This window comes from Aptenodytes patagonicus, chromosome 3, assembly GCF_965638725.1.
Source record: "Aptenodytes patagonicus chromosome 3, bAptPat1.pri.cur, whole genome shotgun sequence".
NCBI lineage: Eukaryota > Metazoa > Chordata > Aves > Sphenisciformes > Spheniscidae > Aptenodytes > Aptenodytes patagonicus.
In genome coordinates this window covers 130,714,259-130,738,268 of record NC_134951.1, presented here as the reverse complement: position 1 = coordinate 130,738,268, position 24,010 = coordinate 130,714,259, and the positions used below count along the sequence as shown (strand labels likewise).

The window sequence follows — 24,010 nt, the reverse complement described above, 5'->3', positions numbered from 1 at the left end:
GCCCGGCCTGGGTGGGCGGGTGGGCCCGGGCTGGGGGAGGCCCTCCCGGCTCCGACCCCCAGCCCAAAGCGGGGTCCAGCGGGTGCCCCTCGCGGCGGGGCAGCCCCGAGGGCGGCCGGGCCGTGCCCAGCCCGGGCCCGGCGATTCCCCCGGGGGCGGAGGCCGCGCCGCCCCCGCCTCTCCCTCAGGCGGGCGGGCGGCCGGCGGCGCCGCGCGCCCCGGAAGTGACGGCATCCGGCAGCGCCGCCGCGCCCGTTGCCTAGCGACCATGTCGGGGCGGCGGGCGCGGGGCCCGCTGCAGCGGGTGCGGCGGCGGAGCCGGGAGCTGCAGGCGCAGGTACCGGGGCTGGACGGTCCGGCCTGGCCCGGCTCGGCCCGGCCCGGCCCGGCCCGGGGCGGGGCTCGGCTCCGCCGGCGCGGCTGACGGCGCCTGTCCCGCGTTGCAGGTGGAGGCGCTGCGGGCGGAGAGCGCGGCCCCGGCCCCCGGGCAGCGGAAGGCCCTTTCGCGGAGGTGAGGCGCCGCCCGAAGGGTCCCCGCCCGCCGGGGCCGCGGGGGACCCGGCCTCGCTCCCACTGCCCGGCCCCTGCCCTCAGCCTTCCCCCCCGCTCTTTAGTAGCGCTCCGTGGCCAGGCGTGGCGTAGCTTAACTCCCGTCGCGGAAAGAACCGTCCGCTGGTTGCTCTGAGCAAAGCCCCCGGCGGAGCCGCTCCCTTCCCCCTCGCCTGTGCGTCGGGAGAAGGAGCAGACGGTTCCCTGTACCCCTCTCCCTTTTCCTCCTAACTGTACAGATCTCTTCCCTGCCCCTTCTCGCCCATCCCTCTTCCAGGCAGGAGCAGCGGGGTAGCTGCCTGCCCGTCCTCGGGGGCTGAGGTAGTTTTAAGTGGGAACGTGCACATCGCAGGTAATAATCAGCTAAGCTGCCGTTTGGGGTCGCGTTGGTGTTTGTCAAGCTGCATGCAGACGGAGCTGGGTGAGGGTCTGAGTATCTAAATTTACACGTTTCGGTAAGCACGCGTGATTTGGGTCGCCCGTCTATCGGAATTTTAAGAAAACGCTATTTATCTGTCTTGCTGTCAATGCAGATGTATGCAGCTGAAGAAATTGGTGGATGAGAATACAAATGCTCTTCATAATTTGAAAAAAGTAAGTAAGGGGACAGATTTGTTAACGGTTTTCTCCAAAATGCATCACGGTGAGTGTTTAGAGAACGCCAGCCTCCTTTGATTTTAGATGCCTCGCGAGCAATGCCTAGCGCTGCACAACCCCCAGCTGGGATCTCTGGGATCCATTTATATTATTCAAAAGCACATTTTTAATGCTTTATTGTGTACAAGCTCTGCACTTGAAGTCTTTATCAACCCGGTGCATTATAAAATGTTTATCAACCCGATGCATTGTACTGGAAGCGGAGAATGCAGATTTGAAATTCGACACGAAATTTCATCTTGGCAGAGTACAAGGGCAAGAACGATGTCACTAAACAGGGAGTGACAGCAGCCCAGGAAGGCGAAAGCTTGTAAAACGTGTCTGGAAAACTAACTTTGCAGGGGAACTTTAACTTTGATTCTTTGAGCAATTTGTTGTGGTGTTCTTTCTCAGGCTGATGAGCCTGCGCCTGTGGGGAATTACGATCAGAGGAAAGAAGAAGAAGAAAAGCTATTGCTAAAGCTCTCTCAGCAGCTGCAGAAACTTGTTCTTGTCTTGGATCAGGATAATGGGACTATGAATTACGCGGTGTAAGTAGCTTAAACAAATAAATACAATCTGCACTCAAACAGAATTGTACAGGTACGGTTGGAAAGGACCCTGAAAAATTGTTAGCTCATTCCCTTTATGATCTTAACATATAGTTAAAAAAGAAGTGCTGAAGAGCCAGCTCTTATGGGGCTTGTTTTCTTGATGCAGTCAAGAACGACTCGCTGGAATTTTCTGAGGGCGTTGGTTAATGGCTGAAATATAACGTGGCTGTTGAGAGGAGAGGATGCAATGTGGTCTGGACGCTTCGGGAGGAAACACCATTGGGATTTTGGAGTTCTTTCAGATCAGGACAGAGAGTAAAACACAGGAATGAAAATTCTGTATCTGGATAACGTCCTTGCGGAGAAGCCCATATTGCAAGGCTTTACAGCAATTTCAAGAAGTTTTGTTAAAATAATAATTAAAAAAAGTTTGATTTATTTTGGGTAGGGGTGAGGAACGTCAGAAGGATCCTCAAACAGAAGATGAAAATGGAGAAGAGGACGAGAGTGAAGATGAAGAAAGTAGCGAGGAGGAAGACAGTGAAGAAACAGATGATGAAGACGAGGATAAATTGTTGGATGATCCAAATGTTAAAGAATGTATTGCAGTTGGAAACTTTAATGCACAGCAGGAAGGGGATCTCACATTTACGGTAAATATGTCTCTGTAAAAAGTTTCTTGGCGTGTCGGTACTGCAGATCATTCTGTATTAAGCAATAACTATAATTAAATCCTATGGTTCTGGGATTCAGCCAGTTCCTTGCGGGATTCAGGGAGAAATGGCTTTTCCCGGTGTGCATTTGGCTTGGTGGAGTCCAGTGTCCTTTTGCCACCTTCTGTAGCGGCAGGGTCTGTCGCGGCGGTCTCTGATCTCTGTTGTGGGAAAAATTAAGTTTTTGTGGGTTTTGTTTTTTTTTTTTAATTGTGCCTGGAGCCGTTTTGAAATATTTGGTTGTATTTTGTCTCTGTTTCTCCTTCTAATGGCAAAGAAAGGTGAGGTCCTGCTTATACGTGACAAGAAGGCGGATGGCTGGTGGGTAGCTGAAAACTCGAAAGGGGAGAGAGGCCTCGTTCCTAGAACCTATCTTGCGGTTAGTGTGCTGCAACCTCCTTCTGTTCTAGTCTCACCTCTGTTGTTTTATATATATCAATGATAATATAGCTGCATAAAATTTGATCATCATGCTTACATGGGGGGACACAGCAGTGTCTTGCCAGTTCCTTGGAAATAACAGCACGTTTGTATACACGTGTATGGAGATAGCTAGCAAAAGCAGCGGTTTTGTGCCTTGTGAAGATGTGACGTATAAGCGCAGAGAAGTTTCTTGAATGTGAAAGTCATCATCTTTGTCACTCAAGGTCAACTCCGAAGACTCCAAGCTGCTATGGACTAATTCAGGCTTTTCATAATTTATATGAAATGTTGAGTCCGTGTAAATGTTGGAGTATTTTGTAATTTGACACGGAAGAACCTTTTCAAAAATAGATTTTAAAGTTTTGTAACTTTTGAATTTTCCTTTTTAGAGTGGCTTACACATGTTAGTTTATGTACTTGTGCACATATATCCGGTGTACAATTGTGGTGCACATTTAACTGTGGGTACAGTTTGGATTGAGTGAGTCCTGCTAGTCCAACCTTTACCCCGTGGAACAGAGCTTTTCACAAGGTAACTGAAGAGCACGCAGAGTAGCTAACGTTTTACTTCGTGATGCTGATGTATTTCTCTTTTTAAAGAATCTGCTTTGCAAATGCATTCTCTTGCTTACTTGTAGGAATACTCCAATCCCTTGCTGTGACCGCAGAGCTAAGGGCAGTGTTCTGCAGTTACAGTGCTGTGGAGCGATAGGTCATTACAGACAGAAGATCTCCTCTTCTAAACTATTAACACGTGCTATGGTTGGAGAAAGCATGTCTAAGAACAGAACTGTGAAGAAATCACGCGCTTTCCCTTTTTGAATCTGAATTACAGGTCCATAACGACGATGTCGACAGCCAAGAGCAAAGTGAAGAACACATAGAAGTGGTGGATGAAACAGCAGATGGAACTGAAATTAAAAAAAGGTAAATGGATGATGTGAAAGCAAGTAAGTATAAAATTATTCTTCCTCCTCCTTAAATCTGGCAGTACATTTCTTACAGTGAGAATACCTCGGAAGGGTATCTGGTTCTTTGTGACTGCATTTTCCTTTTCAGTACAGCAGACGCTTGCTTTTTTTTGAGCTTGCAGACGCACTTTTACTTGAGTGGGTTTGTTTGGGAGTTTTGCTTTGGTTTGCCTTTCCCCCCCCCCCCCCTCATAAAATCGAAGAATGACTGGGTCATGTATCAAATTACGTTCCAGCTCATGAGATAGTCTAGCAATTAGTCTTAGTAGCTGGAAACGTATCATTATTAGTATCTCAGATAGATATGGTTATTAAGCTGCTGGTATGTGAAGACAAACCTGTATTTAGTGTTTAATTTTTTGTCCACAGGAGGATGATATATTATAAAAAATGCATTGTTTTTCTTCCAGAACAGATTCTCACTGGAGTGCTGTAAGAAGAGCTATCACAGAGGTAGGTGCATCTCTTACATAGCAACTTCATCTACCATAATGTTAATTATTTTGTAGACGAGGTTTGCCTTTTACCAAACGCTGTTTCTCATAGTACAGGACAGTGTTTTAATTAACATGTCTAGCTTGTTTTTTTGTAGTAAGAAATTCTAAGGTTCTCTAATGCTTTAGAAATAGGCTGCAGCCCAGTCCATGTGCCTGAATGACGATGCAAATGAGATGTCTTTCGCTGTTTTGCCAGAGTAGTGCCACACCGTTTCTTTCAAGGGTGTGATTTTGTTCTGGAACTGGCTGCTCTGCTGCTGCTTTGAAATGGAAGGGGGATTTAACAAAATGGGAGCCCAGCTGGGTTGACGCACGAAACAGAGTAAAAGTAGTTCCTGGAGATGGGCCAAACTAGCTTCAGATGAGAAGAGGTGACTGATGCCCCAGGTCTCTGATACTGGTTGTGCGAGAGTTCTAAATTAGGTTAGACTTAGATGTTAAATAGCAGGAATACTACTCTCTGTTTGTTTGTTTGTTTTTCAATAGAATGACACAGTGGAGGTATTGGCAACCATAGGAGCAGTTCCCGCAGGATTCCGCCAATCCACGCTTTCCCAGCTCTTAGAAGAAGGTAAGGTTTCCTCATAATAACTGCAGTGCAGGGTTCTCAAGTCTCTGTGGTGAGTTTCTTATCCTGGCTACTAGCCTATTGGGCTAAAATCAGTACTGCTTAATTATAATTGGTAATCTGTACAGGCTATGTTTGACCCGTCAAATAATGTATAAAAGGCGTTTCTTTCTTCTTCAATTAAGTTTTAATGTATCTGTGTGAAATCCTGGCCACACGGAGGCAATGACAAATTTCCTAATGGTTTCAAAGATTTTTCCTCTTTGGAAGATACTTCCTGTTGACATTGCAGAAAATGATGATTTTTTTTTAATCTTCCCTTTTTCTCGGAGATCTTTTGGAGTTTCTTCACCGAGTATATGACACATCTCCTATTTTCTTAGTCTTTTTGTTAAAAACTCTTAAGTCAATGGCTCTTTTTGTTAATTAAATTACTGTGCTTCTGGAATGAGATACTGAAGAACACTTGCAAATAGTAAAAGTACCCTTTTTAAAGGGTGCTTGTAGAAGATAGCTCCATAGTTTTGTTTGGACCAGTCAAATATTCAAATGGACTTTAGCCACATCTGAATTTTGGGTGGTGTTCGTTTTGTGACAATAAAGATGATAAAAAAATTTAAGAGTTTTTAAAAATTACTCTCGTCGTAGGCAATCAGTTTCGAGCAAGTTACTTTTTGCAGCCTGAACTTACTCCATCACAGCTGGCTTTCAAAGACTTGGTGTGGAACTCTGACAAAAATACTGTGAGTATTACAGTACATGCTGTATTACAGCTATGCTGCTTTTGGTTTGAGAGAAATGACAGGATCTGTAGATGTGAACTGCTAGCAATATTTCGTATCGGTGGGTAAATATTGCTGTGAAACAGATGATAGATTTCGATGTCAATCCAGGCTCCTTAGGCGGTAGATGTTATCACATCCTACTCTCTAATAGGCAAAAAATCAGTACAAATTGTCATGTTGGGTGTCTTTTAAGAGTCACGTTTCACCTTAAGTTTGTGTGTTCCTTCCCTGTCTGGGGTGAAGCAGATCTGCATGGGTGACTAGTCTCAATTTTTAAACTATAAACTTCTGCTAGGCCCTGTGAAATCACCAATTTCATTTGTCGTCTTTCATTTTGGCTAATGATTATGTCTTGATTCGCACCATTTTAGAATATTTCTGTCTTCTCAAACTTTGATAGGACCTTCTGTCTGTCACACTAAAATATTTGTAGCAGTCTCCTTGGAAGAGAGCTAAAAGCTTATGAAGAAATTTTGTTGCTGCTGCTAATACTACACAAGCTTTGTGATTAGAAGAATCCAGTCTAGTGAACACTACACTCTGTCATCTCAGTAAATAAAAAGAAACTGACACCACGTTCAGGAGGAGCCTGTAGATTTAATCCTTCTTCTGTTGTCTGTATTTCAGATCTATCCTAGACCAACTCGACTATCCCTGATTGTAACTTTATGTAGCTGTAAAATGATTCCTCTCCCAGGAGTCAGTATACAGGTTCTCAGTAGACATGTTCGACTCTGTCTATTCGACGGCAACCGGGTAAGTTGTTTGGCTATCAAAAAAAGTCTTGAGGTGTGGATCTTTCAGGATCTTTCACACTCTGGTCCCTCTGGAAGCCACCTCCTCCAGTTGTCTCACTCAGAGAGAGAGAGAGAGACAGACAGACAGACACTCTCTCTCTCTGCCTCCCAAGCTCTTAACTTACTCTCCGATTAGTCTGGCTTGATAGTTGCCTGCGATCACACACTGCCACACGTACCCTCGCTCCCTCCAGTTGCAATCACCACAGACATGTAGGCCCCCAGTGACTTGTGGTCTGGCTAGTTGCTGGCACCTAGACGTCCACACACACATGCATTCAGAACAGAGAGCCCATTCACCCAGAAAAATAGTTATAAATGGAGTTTAATGAAAATACAGGACAGACAGATCAGGCACCGGGCATGGCCAGACATGCGTACTTATCCCTCTACTTTCCCACCCGTGTGACTCCACAGAGCACCATGATCCCTCCCTTTTTCTGCCTTTGGCTCATCTCCTGTGCAGTCCCAAAATGCTCTTCCCCTGCATGCCGCAGTGCAACTCCTTTCGGTCTGTAAGGTGATCCAGAGAGCCGCTCCTTTTGACTCATCATGATGGGCATCACACCCGGCCCCTGGGCAGCCCTGGGAGGGGCTGGGGCGAGAGCTCCATTCCTCTGAGTCCATGATTTTGGTTCCCCCACCTGCCATTGTGCCTCTTTGCTCCTTTGTGTTTGTGGAGATGAGCCTTTTCTGGGCCAATCTCTCTCCTGTGATGGGCCTGGGAATAGCTGGGTCAGGGTTGTATTCAGATTTCCCCACCTGCAGTTGTTCCTCTGTGCTCCTTTGTGTGTGTGTGTAGAGCAGCTTTTTGTAACAGAATCTAACGCTGACAATCCGGCGGTTTTCTTCCTGCTGCACTGAACAGTCTTGGGAACAAACGGACTATTACTGGTGTATGTCAAGCAAGGATGGTTGGAAAGTGCTCTGTGGCTTCAGAGGAAACTTCCTCTGTAGTCCTTTAAGCTGAAACCATCTGATAAAGTTGAAGAGAAAGCGTAATTTTATCTTTGTTGTGTGCAGTGTTGGATTAATCTGGGATAATACTGCATTTTCTTAAAGCTGCGTTGCTTTCCAGAAAAACTTGTCTTAGCTTTTTTCGCCGCTATCATGCTTTAGGTGCTGAGCAACATTCACACAGTGAGAGCTACGTGGCAACCTAAAAATCCTCAAACGTGGACCTTTTCTCCGAGGGTAGGTATCTCACTCAGGGAGTGACATAGCCAGTAACTATCTATTTACAGCTGCTTATTTAGTGACGTCTATTACTTCTGGTATTCGTGTTGAAATAAAACGTACTGCAACCAAAATGAGCATGCAGAAAAGACAAGACTTGCTGAAGTGCATGAATGCAAACTAAACTAAGTGTTTTAGCAAAAACACTTTGGAGAAAAGAGTTGGGGGGAAGGAGAAGTAGCGGGAGGGACTGGTGATCTAGCCAGTGGCACTGGTTAACTTTGAACTGCTGTCAGGTGCGCACTACGCGGTGTTCACGGAGAAGGGAAGACATTAGCCACTTTGCATGTGAGCTTTTGCTTTGATTTCATTAAAGAAAGAGCGCATGCTTTGTCCCATGTTTCAGGTGCCGTGCAGGGCCACGCTCACGGCAGTAGTGTTGTCATGTTTTACCCCAGTTGTCACTGTGTTCTTGGAGGGAATTAAGTGCTTTTTGACATCTAAAGTTCTTTAATAGCTTGTCATCACACACCTCAGTAACGTAGCTGTGTTTCATGGCAACATAAAGAATAAGGGGAGCAAGGTTTCAACTGAAATTGGTTCTCTACTCATCATTTTCTTTTATATGCAATGGGATTGGGTCTGAGATCTTATGTGAATGAGTGATGTGTTCGATGGCCTTTAAAAAGCAGAGGGTTTTTTTTAATAGGTACATTCACTTCGCTTTTCCCCCCCCCCCTCCTCTCTCTGTATTAGGTAACGGGCATTTTACCCAGCTTGCTGGACGGTGACTGTTTCGTCAGGTCCAACTCTCTGTCTTCAGACATTGGTATATTATTTGAACTTGGCATCACTTATATTCGCAACGTAAGTGTGTAAAGTTGCAGCATAAATCATTCCAAGCACAGGTTTATAAAGTGAACCAGCTGTCCCATATTCGACGTTAAGCTGCAGTGTCCCAGCAGCGAACTGTGAGATCCAAATGGAAATTTAGCTGAACTTTTCCTAGCTTACTGTAAGATTGTCTTCCTTTTGGCTTCTGGGAGGGAGGAGAGAGATGTTGGGTTTTGGAACTTTTAGTTCTAGTCAATATTTAGAGAATAAAAGACTTTCTGACTAGTGGACATGAATGTACCTTTACTTACACTGAAATAATTTCTGTTAGTCTGCCAAAGATCTCATGTAATGTGATCGCAAAGGACCAGCTCTCTCTCTGCTCCTGCATTGTTTCTCTGTCTTTGTGATTTGTTTCAGACTACTGTGCTATATAGTTTGGAAGCTAAAATTTTAACTGTTTAAATAGTACGGACACTGGTTTCTAGCTGCAATTGATAGAGATATATCCTATCCATCTAGGATATGCTTCTGAAAAGTACAACGGGTAGTGACACAATAGATGGTAAAGCCCATAAGAACTACCCTAAATAGAAGGCGGATGCCTCCTTCTTATGCAGGAGCATAAGAAACACTAATATTTGGAGGATACGGTGCCTTTTTGGAACAGGTCACCGTTCTGAAAGATCTCAGCCACTTTGTCTACAAGACTGACTCAACCCTTGCTGCCTTTTTCTGAACACTTACGTTTTCATTGTGGTTGCAGTCTTCCTCAGGTGAATCTTGGTAATCAAGTAAATCATGGGTGAAAGATGAAAAGTGGGGTAACCACAACTGTTAGCAAGCAGGGTATTGAACGGTGGGCAACAGAATTCTGAAAAGATGGATAGAGAAGTCGCACAGGGGAGTATTGCCGTATTTTCTCTCACTAACACCTGTATGAACTTAGGGTGCAAGAGCGCAGTGCCTGTGGAGGTGCGGAGGAGAGACACGCTGATAGCGTGGTGGGGATGCAGAACTGTTGTGCAGGGAGATAAGTAGAGTGTACGTCTGTAGGGAACTGGACTATAGAAGTCCTGGTGATGAACAGCCTGTTGGTAAGTGATGGTCCAGAGAGACCTAATGGAGCATAATGGCCCTCCTCATGTGAACTGGAGTAGTCAAGATGATGCAAAGTAAGTTGTCTGCTTCTGTTTACAGAGTAAGTTTAAATGAAGGCTGGAGTGTTTCCAAGTTCCTACCTGTTATTAGTGCTTTTGGGGTCTGGAAACGGATGGGCTGGCACTCAGGATCAGCTCCCTTTCCCAGGCACAGTCTCTGGTACTCTGAATAAAGCCTTCTGATGCACAGGGTGACTGCCTTGGAAACTGTTGACTCTGGAATTAGATGGGTAAATCCTCTGGGTGTCTTTTTTCCCCTCCTTCTTTCTGTCCTGCATTCTTTAGAGTATCAGTGCAAGTTTGGGGGTTTTTACCTTAGTATCTGTGCATTTCTTCTTTTTCAGGAGCTTGATATGCTTAGGTTTCCCTTCAATGTGTATTTCTTGGCTTTATAAATCCTCGTCTCCTAAATATGTTCGTGGATGATCATCTTCAGCATAACTGTGTGTGCTCTTTGGTTAAACATCTTCAAGCACCTGTGAATGTGACATAGTCAGTATTTGCTTACCACAAATCAGGGTCTTTTACCATTTTTATGTGATTATTCTAAATAATTGTTTGTGGTTCAGTTATTTGTTCTGGTTTAGCTGCTCAAGTTATTTACGTTTCTCTTTCTTTCTAGTCAACAGGTGATAGAGGAGAGCTAAGCTGTGGCTGGGCATTTCTGAAGCTTTTTACTTCTAATGGAATGCCTGTTCCTTCCAAGTAAGCTTACTATGTTTTCCTTCTCTCTCTGCTTCTTTCTGTATTTATATATGTTATGTATATACATCTGTTTTAGGCTAGGAGTAAAGTTCGTATTTCATACTCACACACTGACGGGGGCAGGTGTAATCCAGACTAATGTGCAGGTTGTACTGGGTCTGTCAGTGAGAACGCTGGCCCTCCTTCCACACCAGTGTATGTTCTACTAAGTTTGTGTGAGAAAAGTGCTCCCTGGACCCAACGTTCAGGTTTGAAATGTTGCAAGTTAATATGTGTTTAAAAATATTCTTCAGTGGAATTTTAAAATGATGGAAAAGTCTGAGTTAATAGGGGGTTATTTAGAGTTCTGTTTATATAAAATAGAATCATTACCTAAATTGAAGGTGACAATGTCCTTTTTGATTCTGGCTCTTCTTTATGCGCACTTTGCTGTATGTCCCTTTCCCATGTAGAAACCAATCTCCTAGTTTTTAAGACTTGGAAGCAGGTAAGAGTTGTTGTGAATGAATCTCTTACCATTCACTTGGAGAGTATGAATAAGCTTATATTTTGCAGCTGATTTATGATTAGTTGATGGGTCCAACAATCTTAAAGAATAATAAAATGTACATGTTTCTATTTTATTAAATGTAGGAAAGCTTTCTGTTCATTTACAGAAATGATTCATCGTAGATCAGACTTGCAATACTTGTTTTTTACCAAATATATATATATAGAGAGAGATAGATATATGTGTATTCCAAATATATTTGGATTACAGGGGAAAAAAAAAACAACATGGGAGACTTCTGCTGGTCTGTAAGTCTCTAAATCTCTTCTAAATCTGCTCTCTAACGTTGTTGTTCTATTCTATTAAGTAGATGGTATCTAGAGAGTGAAATTGCATGATTGCTTCAACACTGACTTACTCTTGACAGAACTAGGATTACATTATTCTTCAACATTTTAAATCTTCCATAACTAAAATTTGATACTTAAGTGATGACTCCTCAAAAACATTTTAGTGAAACAATTGCTAAATTTCATGTAAGAGAAATGTTGGGAAGAGAACGTGGAACGTGAAACGTGGAAGAGAATAGTGTTGCTAATTTCTTTTAAAATAATTAACTAGTTTCCCAATGTAATACAAGTTTCAAATTTATCATTTGAGGTTTGGTTACTTAGTATTTTATATGAAATGACTATACATAATTACTAGTCATAACCTCAAGCACCGTGTCAGTTTTTGTTTGAGATAGCAAGTTTCTTTCTTTCTCAGAGAGTGGTTGTGAGAACACATATCCTTACATCTTTTTCTTTTAACTATGCTGCTCTTCTTTCACAGGATGTATGAGCTGCTATTAAATGGTGGCACTCCCTATGAGAGGGGCGTTGAGGTCGACCCATCGATATCAAGAAGAGGTGTGGTTTCTCATGAACATTATAGAAATGAAATGATACCACAAATGCTATACCTATTTTACAACGTGCAGTGCTCAGCTGGGGCTCTCATTAGCGTGCAGTCACTGCAGCCTGGTTGTCTTTTGCATGTTCTCCTTTTGCGTGAGAGAGAGTTGATCGCTGGGGCTGGTGGGATTCAGAACTATCTGCCAGTGCTAATGTTTCTGTAATTTCCAGTGTCTGCAGGTTGAGGATTATTTCTGATAAATGTATTCAATAATTTCTTTAACTGCACTTAACGCGTCTTGGCTACGGGGTGATGGTACAAGGCTAGCAGTTACACTGGTCTAAAGAGTTCCCAAGCCAGGCTGTTCAAGTCACATATCATCAATCCCGTATCACTTATGCACAAGTTCCACATGTGCATAAATATGCCTCAGAACATCTGTACGGGTTCTTCCCTGCGGGGTTGAATAAAGCTTCACTGAGAGGTGGTTCAGACGAAGGACCGCTTGTGTTTTAAACAAGGGCGGCCATGGCTCTTCTCTGGAAGCTGTGGTAACGCCCATTTGCCAGTGACACATGCTGCAAGCTATAGAAGGCCTTTACCTTTTGGGTTTGGACACTTCCTCCACGTTACTCCACGCATATTATGAATCCCCCATCCTAGAGAGAGGCAATAGCTTATGTTAGACGACACGTTGATATGTTGGTATGTTTTTAGTTCCTCCTGGTTTTTAGACCATCCTTAAACCATTACAGCTTTAGCAAAACATCTCTTGCCAAATTTAAATGTCCATTCTTGTAACGTAATTAATGTTCTTTCAAAATGACGGATTTCACATCGGGTATTTATTTCTTAAGCAGGCAGTGGTGTCTTTCATCAGTTTATAACACTCAAGAAACAGCCTGTGCTTGTAGTGAAACTGAGGTCATTAAGTGCGCAGTCAAAAGACATCCTGAAGTAAGTATTTGTGTGTGCTGCCATAAAATGAAAAAGTATTTCAGATGGCCTAGAATGGTTCCACAGATCTAAAGCGTTCCCCTGCCCTGGAACACTGGCTATGGAAAAATCTGAGGGTCACGTCACCTGCATGTTGTACTCGATCTCTGTTTGACACCTAGAGCTATTTTGTTGAAAACAAACAAAAAGTCCTCAAGTTTAGATAAGATCGAAAACTGCAACAGCAAGAGTCTGGCTGTTACAGCTGTATCAATGTGCACCTTCAAAAGTTGTGACAGAGTCAGGGAGATGCCAATATGAGCTAATAATAATCTCCGTGAAACCGTGACTGCTCTCAAGTTGTGGTGAACAATGCTTTGTAGGAGCAGTTTTGAATAAAAATCTCAACTGCACGTTCTTTATTTTCCCAATAGCTTGCTACCAGAAACGTTAATTGGCAGTATGTGCTACATCCACCTCTTGATATTTTATCGACAAATACTTGGTGATGCGCTCCTGAAAGACAGAATAAGCACGCAAAGCACAGGTAAGAATTGCTGTTGTGGAGAAGAACTCGGTAACGGAGAGCGTGTTGGAGAAAGGTCGGGTTCCTAAAGAGAATGACTCCCTCCAGAGTCTCCGTTTTGTAAGAGAAAGCAGGGGTCTGCAGGAGGAACTCTCACTGATACAGGGTACTTGTAGAATTTTGTTTCCTGGTAGTGCTGGCATTGACCGACCATCTCACCAGGTTAGGAAGTCGTGCTCCCTGTGTAGAGGATTTCAGTGCTTTAACTTTCAGTCTGCAGGTGTTGTGGGGACAAATAGAAAGCTGTTGTCCCTGTTGATAAAAGAGAACAGCCTCTTGCTGTGAATACCACCACTGGGGGTGTTTGCGTTTCAAACTAGTAATATTTCAACTCGCAGCTAATGTGTTGCCCTGTTTGACATCAGTTCACATAACAGAATGCAAACCCCACAGGAATAGTTTTGTTTTCTATGAAGTACGAATGAAGTGCTTTCAGTGAAATTCTCATTTAAAAAAAAAAGCGTATGCGGATAGGTAAAGGGTTATTTCTGAATAAGTAAGTAAATAAAGGTAAAGGGTTATTTAGAAGAGAAATGTTTCCTTTTCACCACCCATGCAACAAGAGATTAGACATGCACACAGGTTTACTCATTCATTTCTAGTCTACGCGTGTTCTCGTGAATTACAGAAGAGATTAGGCAGATGTTTTTGTCATTGAGGCTGTCATCCTCTTTTTTTTTTTTAATTATTATTTACTTATTGGCTAATGCAGCAGGGAGAGACAGAAGGGGAAGAGTTCTGGTTTTAGAACTCGGTGTCTTGCTCTGATTTTGCAACTCTTTATCTTATTCCTTCCACATCTTTCCTTCAACAGAACCATAATAGTTTAGTCTTCTCCATTTTAAAATGAATTTGAAATATGGAAAAATTACACTTCTTAACTGTACTACAGGTGAATCTATATTGGTACTGCAAAGTGATTTTCTTTTGTTTTCTCCCGTCTCTTCTCCAGACTGAATTATGTATCATCTGTTCCCATGGCAAATAATCTGCTTGTGCACTTACTAACGTTTTTAACTCACGATCTTTAGCCATACTTAGGCATCTGAATTACAGGTTCATCTTTCAAAGGTGCTCAGAACTTAACTCCCTGCCTCATTTTCTTCAACTTTAATATACATTCTGAGTATACCGATTTCAGTATCTGAAAGTCAGACCATTTAATAAATTAATGCTTTATTTGATAAACTTACCACAGAGAAACTGAAAATGCTTAGTTTTTAAGGGCCAGTTGAGAACTGCCATACTTACTTGATTTGATCTTTGTAATGTAGGGCGATAGATCAGGCTGATGACCTCTCCTGGAGTTAAAATTGCATCCATTTGGATTCAGACTGCACTTGGAATGGTTTAAAGGCTTTACCCCAGCATTTCAGAAGTTGTTCTGGTAGCCATTTTCTACTTTTTTCTGGTGTAACAAAAGAAGATTTCTCTTATTTCAAAATCAACTATCACTTTAGAAATAGGCAACTTAAAATGTCTTATATTTCACAAAAGCAATCAGTTCTGGCTTGCTTCTGTGAAATGTTTTGTTACTAGTAAATGGTTAGCATTTACTAAACTTCCCATCAATTTCAACATGAAGAACAACAGTGTACATTAAATATTTAAAATCACAAGAGAAAGAAAACACTTGAACCAAAATTCCTCTATATGTCCGCAATCTCATTAACTAAAATAATGACAAGACCCCTGCGCCACCGGGGTTTGAGATTTGCTGTGCTTTGTAACAGAGAGCTTCGATTCCTGCCAGTCACGGGGAGGCCGCTCTGCCCTGCCTGATTTTCATACAGCCGGCCTCTTCAGCTCAGGAGACCCAGCTATTACCCGGTAGCTAACCTGAAAGGCACGCAGGAGACCTATGCCGCTTGATGACGTGCCCCATTTGGTAAATTTACTATGCCACTTGTTACCCGGTTGTCTTAAAACCGCACACGACGCAAGCCAGATTAAGGTAGAATGAAGGTGTGTTTATTCATGACATCCAAATCAGGCAGCACAATTTCAGATGTTTATAAAAAAGACAGGTGCAGAAATGAGGAAAAACACCTCAAGCTACCCCTAGGTTAAATCTGTAACGTCTCTTGCTTGCTGGCTTCTCCCAATAAACCAGCAATCATGTTTTGTGTGTGTCTCAGCCACGGAGAGTTTGCTACAGTCAGAGAATGCAGTTGTTAGAGTGCTTTTCTACTTTCCCTGCTGCTCTGGAGTACTATTACAGCTAATTTTCCCTTTGAAATAATCTGAGGGGAGGGGATATGTTGAATACCTTGATGTGTTGATACCTTGAAAACCATCCTGTTTCTTCCTTAGCCTTGAACGTGTTTGTTTTCTGTTTCAGAATTAATCTGTAATCCTATTTTAGCGACTTTCCCTCAACTCGTGGATCAGCCAGACCTGATGGATGCACTTCGGGTATGTTATCTACATAGCGTTCAATTACATCTGATGTGTCAGGATTTCCAGATAGTTTGCAAAATTTGAGCTTTTTTTATCCTGTGAAAAGATAAATGGAAAAGCCAAACAGCAGAAAAGTTATAATAGTTTCAAGCACAGATCTCTTGTGTCTTAGTGCCTTCAAAACTGCAAGAGAACGCTTGAGTACATGCAGAAGGGATGCAAAGACATAACTGGGCTAGTTTGAGCACTGCCAGCCATGTAGCCGCAGCAAGAGAGTGCGCAGGTGGATGAGCTGTCTGAATGTTTGTCTGGCTTCTAGGACAGTGCTGCTTTCATGATAGGTAGGAGCTGACTTGGCTTCTGACGGGCAGGACAGTGCTCACCGTATTTACCCTGCAGTCCCTCACAGGTGTCCTAGTACCAGACAACAGCAGCTGAGTTACTTCTGCCTGAAGGACACTACTGTTAGACGTTGTCAGCCTTTGGGGTTAGGCTGTATTTCTCCATGCTTGTAGGGTGGGGGGGGGAATAAATCAACCTTGGTTTGATTTTTCTGAAAAGTGGATCCCCTGTGTTTCATTTATATAGCTCTGATAATTTCAAATCTCCAAATCCTCGCATCTGTAGAAGTTGGTGGAATGGCTGTTTGCTTAAATCAACTCAGCTGGCACAAGGGAGGAATGGGGAGTGTGAGGAAAGTGGGACTGCAACAGGAGCTTAAACTACTGCGGGACTGCCGCGAGAGAGATTTTTGCAGCTAAAAATGGAATTGCTTTAGATCTCCACAATCTCAGTCTGATTTTACCTTTCATTTCATTTCATTTTAGAGTGCTTGGGCAGACAGAGAAAGAACATTGAAGAGATCTGAGAAGGTAATAAATTACAGGTTTTTCTCTGACATATATTCAGTCTAATTCGGACTAGAAGCTTTCTGTCAGCGTTCCTGCTAGTTAACTTTTCCTCTCACTATACGTTTATGTAGAAAATGTAGATACACTAAATGCAGTTCTTAACATTTCTGACCCATATTTATAACAGTAAACTAGGAGAAGAAGGAATATGAAATTAACTTGTAACTTCTCGTCTCAGTGTTTGTATGTGGTTGTTAGCGGGGAAGCTATTACAGGTTCATACCCAAAGCGTGGCTCCCTTTCACGATGTGCTTCCAATACTTCACTGGTAAAAGCTTTCCACTGGTACAAAAGGGGCCGTGCATGTCCACAAAATAATCTCTCCTCCTCCAACCTCCGGGCTCCAGTCCTCCCGCCGTCTGCCTGGAAAAAGGCCCCCAAATTCTGCGAATCTCCCTACCTCAGACAGTTGTAGCCTCCCATTTTGGCGTGTAGACAGCTGGAGAAGAACTGAATTGGCCATGTCACCAGGCTTACCCCTACCTTGCCCTACCTCCTATCCTCTGGACAAAGAGAAGCTGTAGGTAACTGAATGAGAAAGGCATTGGCTCTTCATCCAAGACACTTCACTTGGGAGCAGCAGCAGGCTATTTCATTCATTGTGCGTGCTGCTGAATAGATACACAAGGAGATCTCCCCATTTATGCAAACAAAACAAAATGCTGTTGAGTTAGAATCGCTTTTTCAAGGCCATTCATCCAAAATGAAAGCTGATCTGCTCAAAGAATTAGTAACTCCTTGGTATCCCAGAACCATCCAGTTTTACCTGATTTGTCATGTGCCACTCCCATGGTAGGATTGCTGCCTGGCCAATTCTTACTCCTTCTTGCATGGTTATATGATGCTTAGCTGCTAAATCTCCTGCTGAGGCGTGAACTGTTCAACGCCAGTCACAGCGCTCACATTTCTGGAAGAGTCTCGGTGGTCAGTGAGTTTTCCAGGAGGCAGAGCTCCGTGTGTGTTCTTCTTGCATGAAGGGGTTTTTCTAGTGTGCGTGTGGAAAATGAGGCACACAAATCTTGTCTAGTTAGAGTGGTCGGGATCTTTCGGTGTTTGATAACTGACCAGGCTGATTCTTAGTCTCTGGGGTTTGCAAACTGGTCTTTACAGGGGAGGGTACAATACTCGCCACACACAGAATGTCCTGTCAAAGTGTGAAATAACAGTACTTAGCAGGAGGTAAGGTCGCACTGTAAGAGCCATGCGCTGCGAGGAGCGTGGGATTGTTGCAACTCTCCGTCTAGGGCAGTAGAGAAACGAGTGGAGTTTCGGCTTCCAAGGCGGGGAGGATGTGGCACTTCCCCGGCAGCCGTGGCAGTCTCAGTCTGTACCTGCAGAGGCTGTTGTCACACACTGGTGTTTTTAGGCAGAAATACAAATACCCCGTGAGCAAAGGGCTCTCGGTGACTGTTGTACAGGTTGCCGTTTTGTGGTAACGCTGGCAGGGTCTGGCTGCATACCGCTGCTCTTTGTCGTTTTTGGAAAAGTAGGTGGGTCGGAGAAGAGATTTGTCGATCTATAGTTTATGTAGCGTAGTTCTTGGTGGTGAGTTTGAGGCTCATCTGAGCTAACTGATGTTTGTTTAGGAAGGTCAAATCTCTTCCCGTTGTTATCGTGGGAACCGGGGGTTAGTTGAATGTTTTCTTGTCTTTTTTTTTTCCCCCCCCTATGTACAATACTTCTGTAGAAGTGCTTGGCAACACTGTTGGCGTATTTGCACTGAAGTATTTTCAAATACTCTTCTCTGCAGAGAGATCAAGAATTTCTGAAGTCTCTGTTTGTCCTGGTGTACCACGACTCTGTCTTCCCTCTCCTCCAGTCCACCTTCCTCCCCGACTACAAGTGGGCTGAGGAAGAGTCGGAAGCATCTCGCTGGAAGGTGATTGCTGACTTTTTGGAAAAGAGCCGAGAGAATGATGGTGCGCTTCAGTATCTGCTGTCGTCAGAGAACACTCACAAAGCCTTTGATATCGCAGAGCTGTCTTACGATTTCTTAGGAGAAACGAGGAAAAACAATCCTGGTGTATGAATGGATTATAGAAGAACAATTCAGGCTATATAACAATGGAGTAACAATATAAATAAATTCTTACCAAAGAGAAACCGTGTACTATCTGAATTGTAATGAATATTTTAACACGTTTAACACTAACATTTTGAGAGACTAAAATTATTTTACCAGTTGAACTAATGGAAATTATATTTTAAATTTTTGACTTTGCAATGTTAGACAAGGCTGTGGTTGTCTGTTGCTACACGTACCTGTTGTAGCCACATCAAGTGTCGTATTTTGCCTAAGCGGAGCAAATGCTGAGGCAGCGCTTTTCTCCTCTCATGCAGCTTCCAATTAATTTCCAGTTTTGTTTTAATCAGGATGAACAAAAGACTCTTTGTCACACTACCCCAGCAGAGTGGTAACAGGCAAGGAAAATAGCAATGATCTTTAAGAATGCTGCTGAGCAAGGTCAGCCAGGTTCGGAAAGAAAATCATTTCTTGTCCAATCAGTGGCCAGCAGGTTGCTCCGTATTTAGACTGTTTTACTGTTTTTCTTTCCCACTCAGGAAAGGGTTGGGTTATTCACAGGAATGTGCTTGACCCACCTAATACGACTGGAAGCTGGTGAGAATTCAGGGCATGCTGTGTTTCCCTGGCGCATGGCCACGCCATACGGTAGCTCCCTCTGTGCTGACTTTCTAGGGCAGGCTGATGAGCTGTGGGGTATTCCTCAGGTGGACCAGGACGTTAAAGGCTGCTTTTCCCTGAGCAGTTTGTAACCACAGGCCATATGTGCTGCCCGCTCCCAGCGGGAAGCTATTAATCCCATTTCTCTGTTGTGCTGGAGTCTCTGGATGCTTTCTGCACGGTGACAGCTACGTTGCCACCGTGTCCGACGAGGTAGGCGGGCACCGAGTCACACGTGGATTTAAGTCCGAGCCAGTTTTGTCTGGTGTGAAATGTTTTAAAATAAGATCTTTCAAAGACCAGGGCACGCTGCATGGAGCCCGAAGCCAGCTCCCACCGACAGCATTTGTAAACTGGAGCCTCCAGAAATGCCACAAAGCACTTGCCCCCGGCCTAGGAGGGGCTTGGACAATAAGAAACACCATGGATTTGTTGCTCTGTATTGCGCAAGCGCTCGGCATAGAAGCCAAATTCCTAGGGCATCACTTGGCTCTCCTAACAGAGGGATACGATATCTTACCAGGATATCGTCCTCCTCCTGCTGCAGAGTATTGCCTGAGTTAGAGAGGACAGAATGACTTCACTAGGCCACGAGGCAGAGATGCCACCTTCACCAGTTATCGGTGAGTTATGGCGTGAGGCAGAGTCCTCTGGGGAAAAAACTGTGTGTACTTGTCGAATCCAAAGCGCATCTGCCAGGAGGTAGAAATCAAAGCTGTCCCGGTAGCTGTCCTTCAGACCTTTCTGGGCACTTAGGAGCACGCGGGCAAACCCTCCTGTCTTTTATCAGTGTGTTGAGTTACCTGTAAAAAATGTTTGGCTGCAAGTTTTCAAAGGCTGGACGTGCCCGGTGGGTGTGGGGGAGTCTGACGTGAACACAGAGCAGAAACCTGAACAGAAAAGGGAGGAGGCAACAAAAGCAAAAACATTTCAGGCTTGAAAGTATGCCAAGGACAAAAATTGATTGCAGGAAACGTTTCTCCCCCGGCGTGGTGTAGGATTTTTTTCCTTTCCCCTCTCATTAAAGACCTTGAATTGATTGTGTGCCGGTGGCGGGGCCGGGGTCCTGCTGCTCTCCCGTCCCAGTGTTGGCAGCAGGGTGTGTGAAGTCAGCCGCAATAACCGGAGGGCTCCTGAGGTCTCCTTCAGCCGGAGGAAGCAGCGTGGTGCCAGCCTGGGCTGGTTTCTGTGATTACGTCCCTGCGGGTGTGTCGGTTAAAACCCTGCACGGGAGCGGCACGGCGCAGACAAATGTGAGCGGAGCTGAGCCAGAGCGGTCGTGGCATCAGCTGGAAGAGATGGCCTCGGTGTGTGGCCCTGCGGCCTCCAGTCAGCCTGCCTTGCCCTCCGGACCCGCCGTCTTCAAGACCATCCCCTACGCGTTCATGCTACCGGAGATAGTGAGTATGCCGAGCTTTGCGGCGTTACAGCACCCCACTAATGGCTCTAGCGAACCTAAAAATCAGGGGGCAGCCCCCAAAACGATCCTGAAGACAGCATTAATGGGAAATAATGTCTTTTAGCTTATACTGAATGCACAAAGGTGGTCTTTGTGATGTGTTTTTTTTGGAACAGTTTGAAGACAAGATACGTTCCAGCTCCATCCCAGAGCCCGTGCGGGGGTCACCGGCTGCCCTGGGGCTGGGAGAGGCTGAAGAGCTGCCGGTGCCTCCGGAGCAGAAGCAGCTCTAGTTATCGCATAGAAATTGCTTGAAAATCAAGGGAGTTTCATTCTCTGTATTAAGTCTTTCCAAGGGCTTGAAGGCAGTTGGGTGTCTTGTAACGTGACATTCCATGAATCTTTCAATTGCTTCTGGGTCCAGAGGGCATCTGGTGGGACTGGCCGAGATAACCGCTGGTGTACTTTGACACGTGACACAGTGCTGGCGACGCACACCACCCACGCTCCACGGGCGCAATCGCTGTGGCTGGGCTTTGCCGTGAGCTGCCCGTGCCGACGAGCTCAGCTCCCCGCTGCAAATCTGAGGGAGTTTCATCCACCGAAGCTGAAGCAGCACAGGGTGGCGTGAGCTTATCCAGATAACCCCGTGTGCTATTTGTGCATGGTAAATATTTTAGGTGGATCCAGAGCGAGGGACTCACTCTGGGCTGGTGTGTGGAGTCAGGAGGAGACTTCCTCGTGCCACGATTTCAAGCCCAGGAGATTAACAAGCGGGCAGGGCTAGGGCGATGCGGCCGTTCACCTTTCCCAGATAAAAGCACATTTTCTGGCTTCTCCACCAAAGTCCCTGGGGTGAGATGTTTCCTTGCGTCAAACATGGCAGCAAACCTTTCCCTTTTGTAAGACACTTTTTGAAGTATTTCCCAAGAGCGTTCAGGGAATCTTGTGCCAGCTTGCAGTGCTGCTGTCTTGCCGGGATGCTCCGGGAGGCTGGTCCGCGCTGCCCAAAGACACAGGGCTTCCCACGGCTGCTGGGGCCAGCCCAGGAGGGAGGTGAGGAGGGACTCGGGGAGGAGAAGGGGCTTTCCCCATCCCACACTCATCGGAGGTGCCTGTGTTTGTCCCCGGCAGCTCTGCGGGACCTGGGTGTGGATCCTTGTCGCTGCTACCTCCGTCTCCTTCCCGCTGCTGCAGGGATGGGTGATGTACGTGTCCCTCAGCTCCTGCCTCATCTCCCTGCTGCTCCTCTTAAGCTACCTCTTGGGCTTTCACAAAAACAGCGAGAACTGGAAAGTGCTGGTAAGAAGGGGCTGGGACACCGGCAGATGTTGGCAGCAGCAGTGTGGGTGCAAGACCACCGTGGCTGGCGATGGGTTAGCTGGCCAGCTGCCGGCCCTTCTGCAAACCGCCAGCCCTTTTTCCTCCTTTTGCCTTGACTGGAAATGCCGAGCGAAGCTGTGCTATGCCATGGGTGCTGCCTGGGCACAGGGGAGGGTTCGGCACGGTTACGAGGGTTTGGTCCCAGCCCCTGTCTGGGTGTGTCCGTCCCGTTCGAGCACTCGCATGTGCAGAGGATGGACCTCGTCCTCAGGGCGAATCAGAGGAGGACAGTCCTGGGCAGGCTTTGATCCTCTCCGCTCCCTTGTTTTGCAGGACAGTTTGTACCACGGCGCCACAGCCATTCTGTACTTGAGCGCTGCTGTCTTGCAAGCCAACGCGACCATCAGATCTGAGTTAAGCCCCAACTCGCCGCTTTACTACCAGCTCAACAGCGCCGCATCGGTGAGTCAGTCCAGAAAACCCCAGGCAGACCGGAGCACCTGCAGTTCCCCTTGGGGAGATGCAAGAGCAAATACTGAAGCCACAGCAGAGCCATCCCAAGCCCAGCAGTGTCACACTGATCAGAGCTTCAGCTGTGTCGTGCAGCCAGCGTGGGCTTCTTAGGGTCCAGCAGCTCATGGACAGCCTTGCGTGGCTGCCTCCTGGGAAATGTGGGGGGCTTTGCCTCTTCTTTGAGGCTGGAGAGAGGTCTAGGCAGGGAGGTTTCCCCAGGTCGAGAGCACCGAAAGGAGATGGGGTTAGACTCTCCCAGCTGACCCCAGCTTTTGCTCTTCTTCCTCTCGTGCAGTTCTTCGCCTTCATCACGACCTTCCTGTACATCCTCCACGCCTTCAGCATCTACTATCAGTGAAGCCCAGCAGCGCCGGCTTCGCCTCTGCAGGACGAGGGCTTTCCCAGCGCGAGGGATGCAGCTGTCTTCCACCAAGGTGTCCCTGCCCCAGCCCTGTCACCCACCCCGTGGGGACAGCGGTTGCTTTTTCACTTCATTGAAGAAGGGATTTTTGTACCGCGGTGTCGTGTCGGTGTGCTTGTGGGGACATTTTGTGCCTTGCCCGTGGGCTACGCAGGGGGAGGGACTGGGTGCAGGCTCCAAGCCAGCCTCCCACTCTGACGTTCCGCCAAATATAGATGACCGGGGAAAGGAAAAAAAAAAAAGAAAAATCACTGTTCCTACAGCAAAAAACTTCCTTTCTTATATTACTTTCCTATCTCTGGTTCAGCTAGATCACTCCCCAACGCATAAATTCATAGCAATACTACAATATTGTGTTCCTTGACTTTCAGATAATTTCATTTGGCATATGCAGTACTTAGAATAAAGCATCTACTAGCAGTGTCTGACCAAATAGATTTCGACCGCTATATAAGCTATGTTCATTGAACAAGCTAATTTTACTCCGTAAGAGTCAAAAGTTTCCTTTCAAAAACCAGAAAATGTTCACAGACTTAGAAAGCTACAACAGACTTTTTAAACAAGTAAATCATAGAACTTCTAACGAACTTCTAGATACAGTATAAAACTACAGCATGAAAAGACTTATTACTACAGTTATTTACAGAAGTTCTCCTCCGGTCTCTGCTAGTTGCCATTACAAAATCTGCAGCCGCAGAGTTCAGTCACTGGCAGCGCCATCACCTAACACCGGCCTTACAGGCGTCCCCCCTCTCTGCATCTTCAGCGCTGGAGTGACTGGTAGAGGGATCTCCCTCCTCTTTCTGCCCCAGATAATCCTCCGCTTCTGGGATAGCGTTGACTCGCAGTACATCTAAGTAGAGAAGGTAGTCCTGGAGACAAGCTGGCAATGGCAATTCCCGGATAAACCGGTCTGATCGCAGGCGTTCGCTCGTTAGAATGGACCGGATCTCAAGGCGACAAAGATGAGACAGGGAAGGAATGAAGGCTGAAAAATTAAAGAACAAGTCAAACACGGAACAGGACACCATGGGATTACATCGCTTGCCTACGGTTACCTTGTTTAGCTGGATCTTGTTTAGC

The 24,010-nt window shown here is 45.4% G+C and overlaps 3 protein-coding genes across 9 annotated transcripts in view; 2 read left to right on the top strand and 1 right to left on the bottom strand.

The window, feature by feature from the left end:
- The first annotated feature begins 268 nt into the window (after positions 1-268).
- On the top strand, positions 269-18,691 carry NPHP1 (nephrocystin 1). 3 transcript variants are annotated; one of them, XM_076335221.1, is made up of 20 exons: positions 269-337; positions 447-511; positions 1,083-1,143; positions 1,600-1,736; positions 2,188-2,392; positions 2,730-2,831; positions 3,711-3,802; positions 4,257-4,299; positions 4,830-4,914; positions 5,560-5,654; positions 6,324-6,452; positions 7,613-7,687; positions 8,426-8,536; positions 10,286-10,368; positions 11,693-11,769; positions 12,616-12,712; positions 13,126-13,238; positions 15,619-15,692; positions 16,505-16,549; positions 18,339-18,691. In XM_076335221.1, the coding sequence occupies exons 1-20, from the start codon at positions 269-271 to the stop codon at positions 18,615-18,617; spliced, it is 2,037 nt and encodes a 678-aa protein (XP_076191336.1). In that variant the 3' UTR covers positions 18,618-18,691. The 3 variants fall into 3 exon arrangements, with proteins under 3 accessions (XP_076191336.1, XP_076191334.1, XP_076191337.1); XM_076335219.1 differs by having other exon boundaries at positions 12,613-12,712; XM_076335222.1 differs by lacking the exons at positions 269-337; positions 447-511 and adding an exon at positions 624-901 and having other exon boundaries at positions 12,613-12,712.
- The window catches only part of ASB3 (ankyrin repeat and SOCS box containing 3), a 40,756-nt gene continuing 31,972 nt past the window's right edge, over positions 15,227-24,010 (bottom strand). For 4 of the 5 annotated variants that reach the window (XM_076335226.1, XM_076335225.1, XM_076335223.1 and 1 more), the window contains one exon: positions 23,288-23,915. In XM_076335226.1, the coding sequence (XP_076191341.1) occupies positions 23,647-23,915 (269 nt within the window). In that variant the 3' untranslated portion in view covers positions 23,288-23,646. Of the gene's footprint in view, positions 23,916-24,010 lie in introns of all 5 variants that reach the window. The other variant, XM_076335224.1, reaches the window with a different exon arrangement.
- On the top strand, positions 20,570-23,347 carry MALL (mal, T cell differentiation protein like). The gene is made up of 4 exons (XM_076335231.1): positions 20,570-20,671; positions 21,805-21,972; positions 22,327-22,455; positions 22,802-23,347. Exons 1-4 carry the CDS (start codon positions 20,570-20,572, stop codon positions 22,862-22,864), a joined length of 462 nt encoding a protein of 153 aa, XP_076191346.1. The 3' UTR covers positions 22,865-23,347.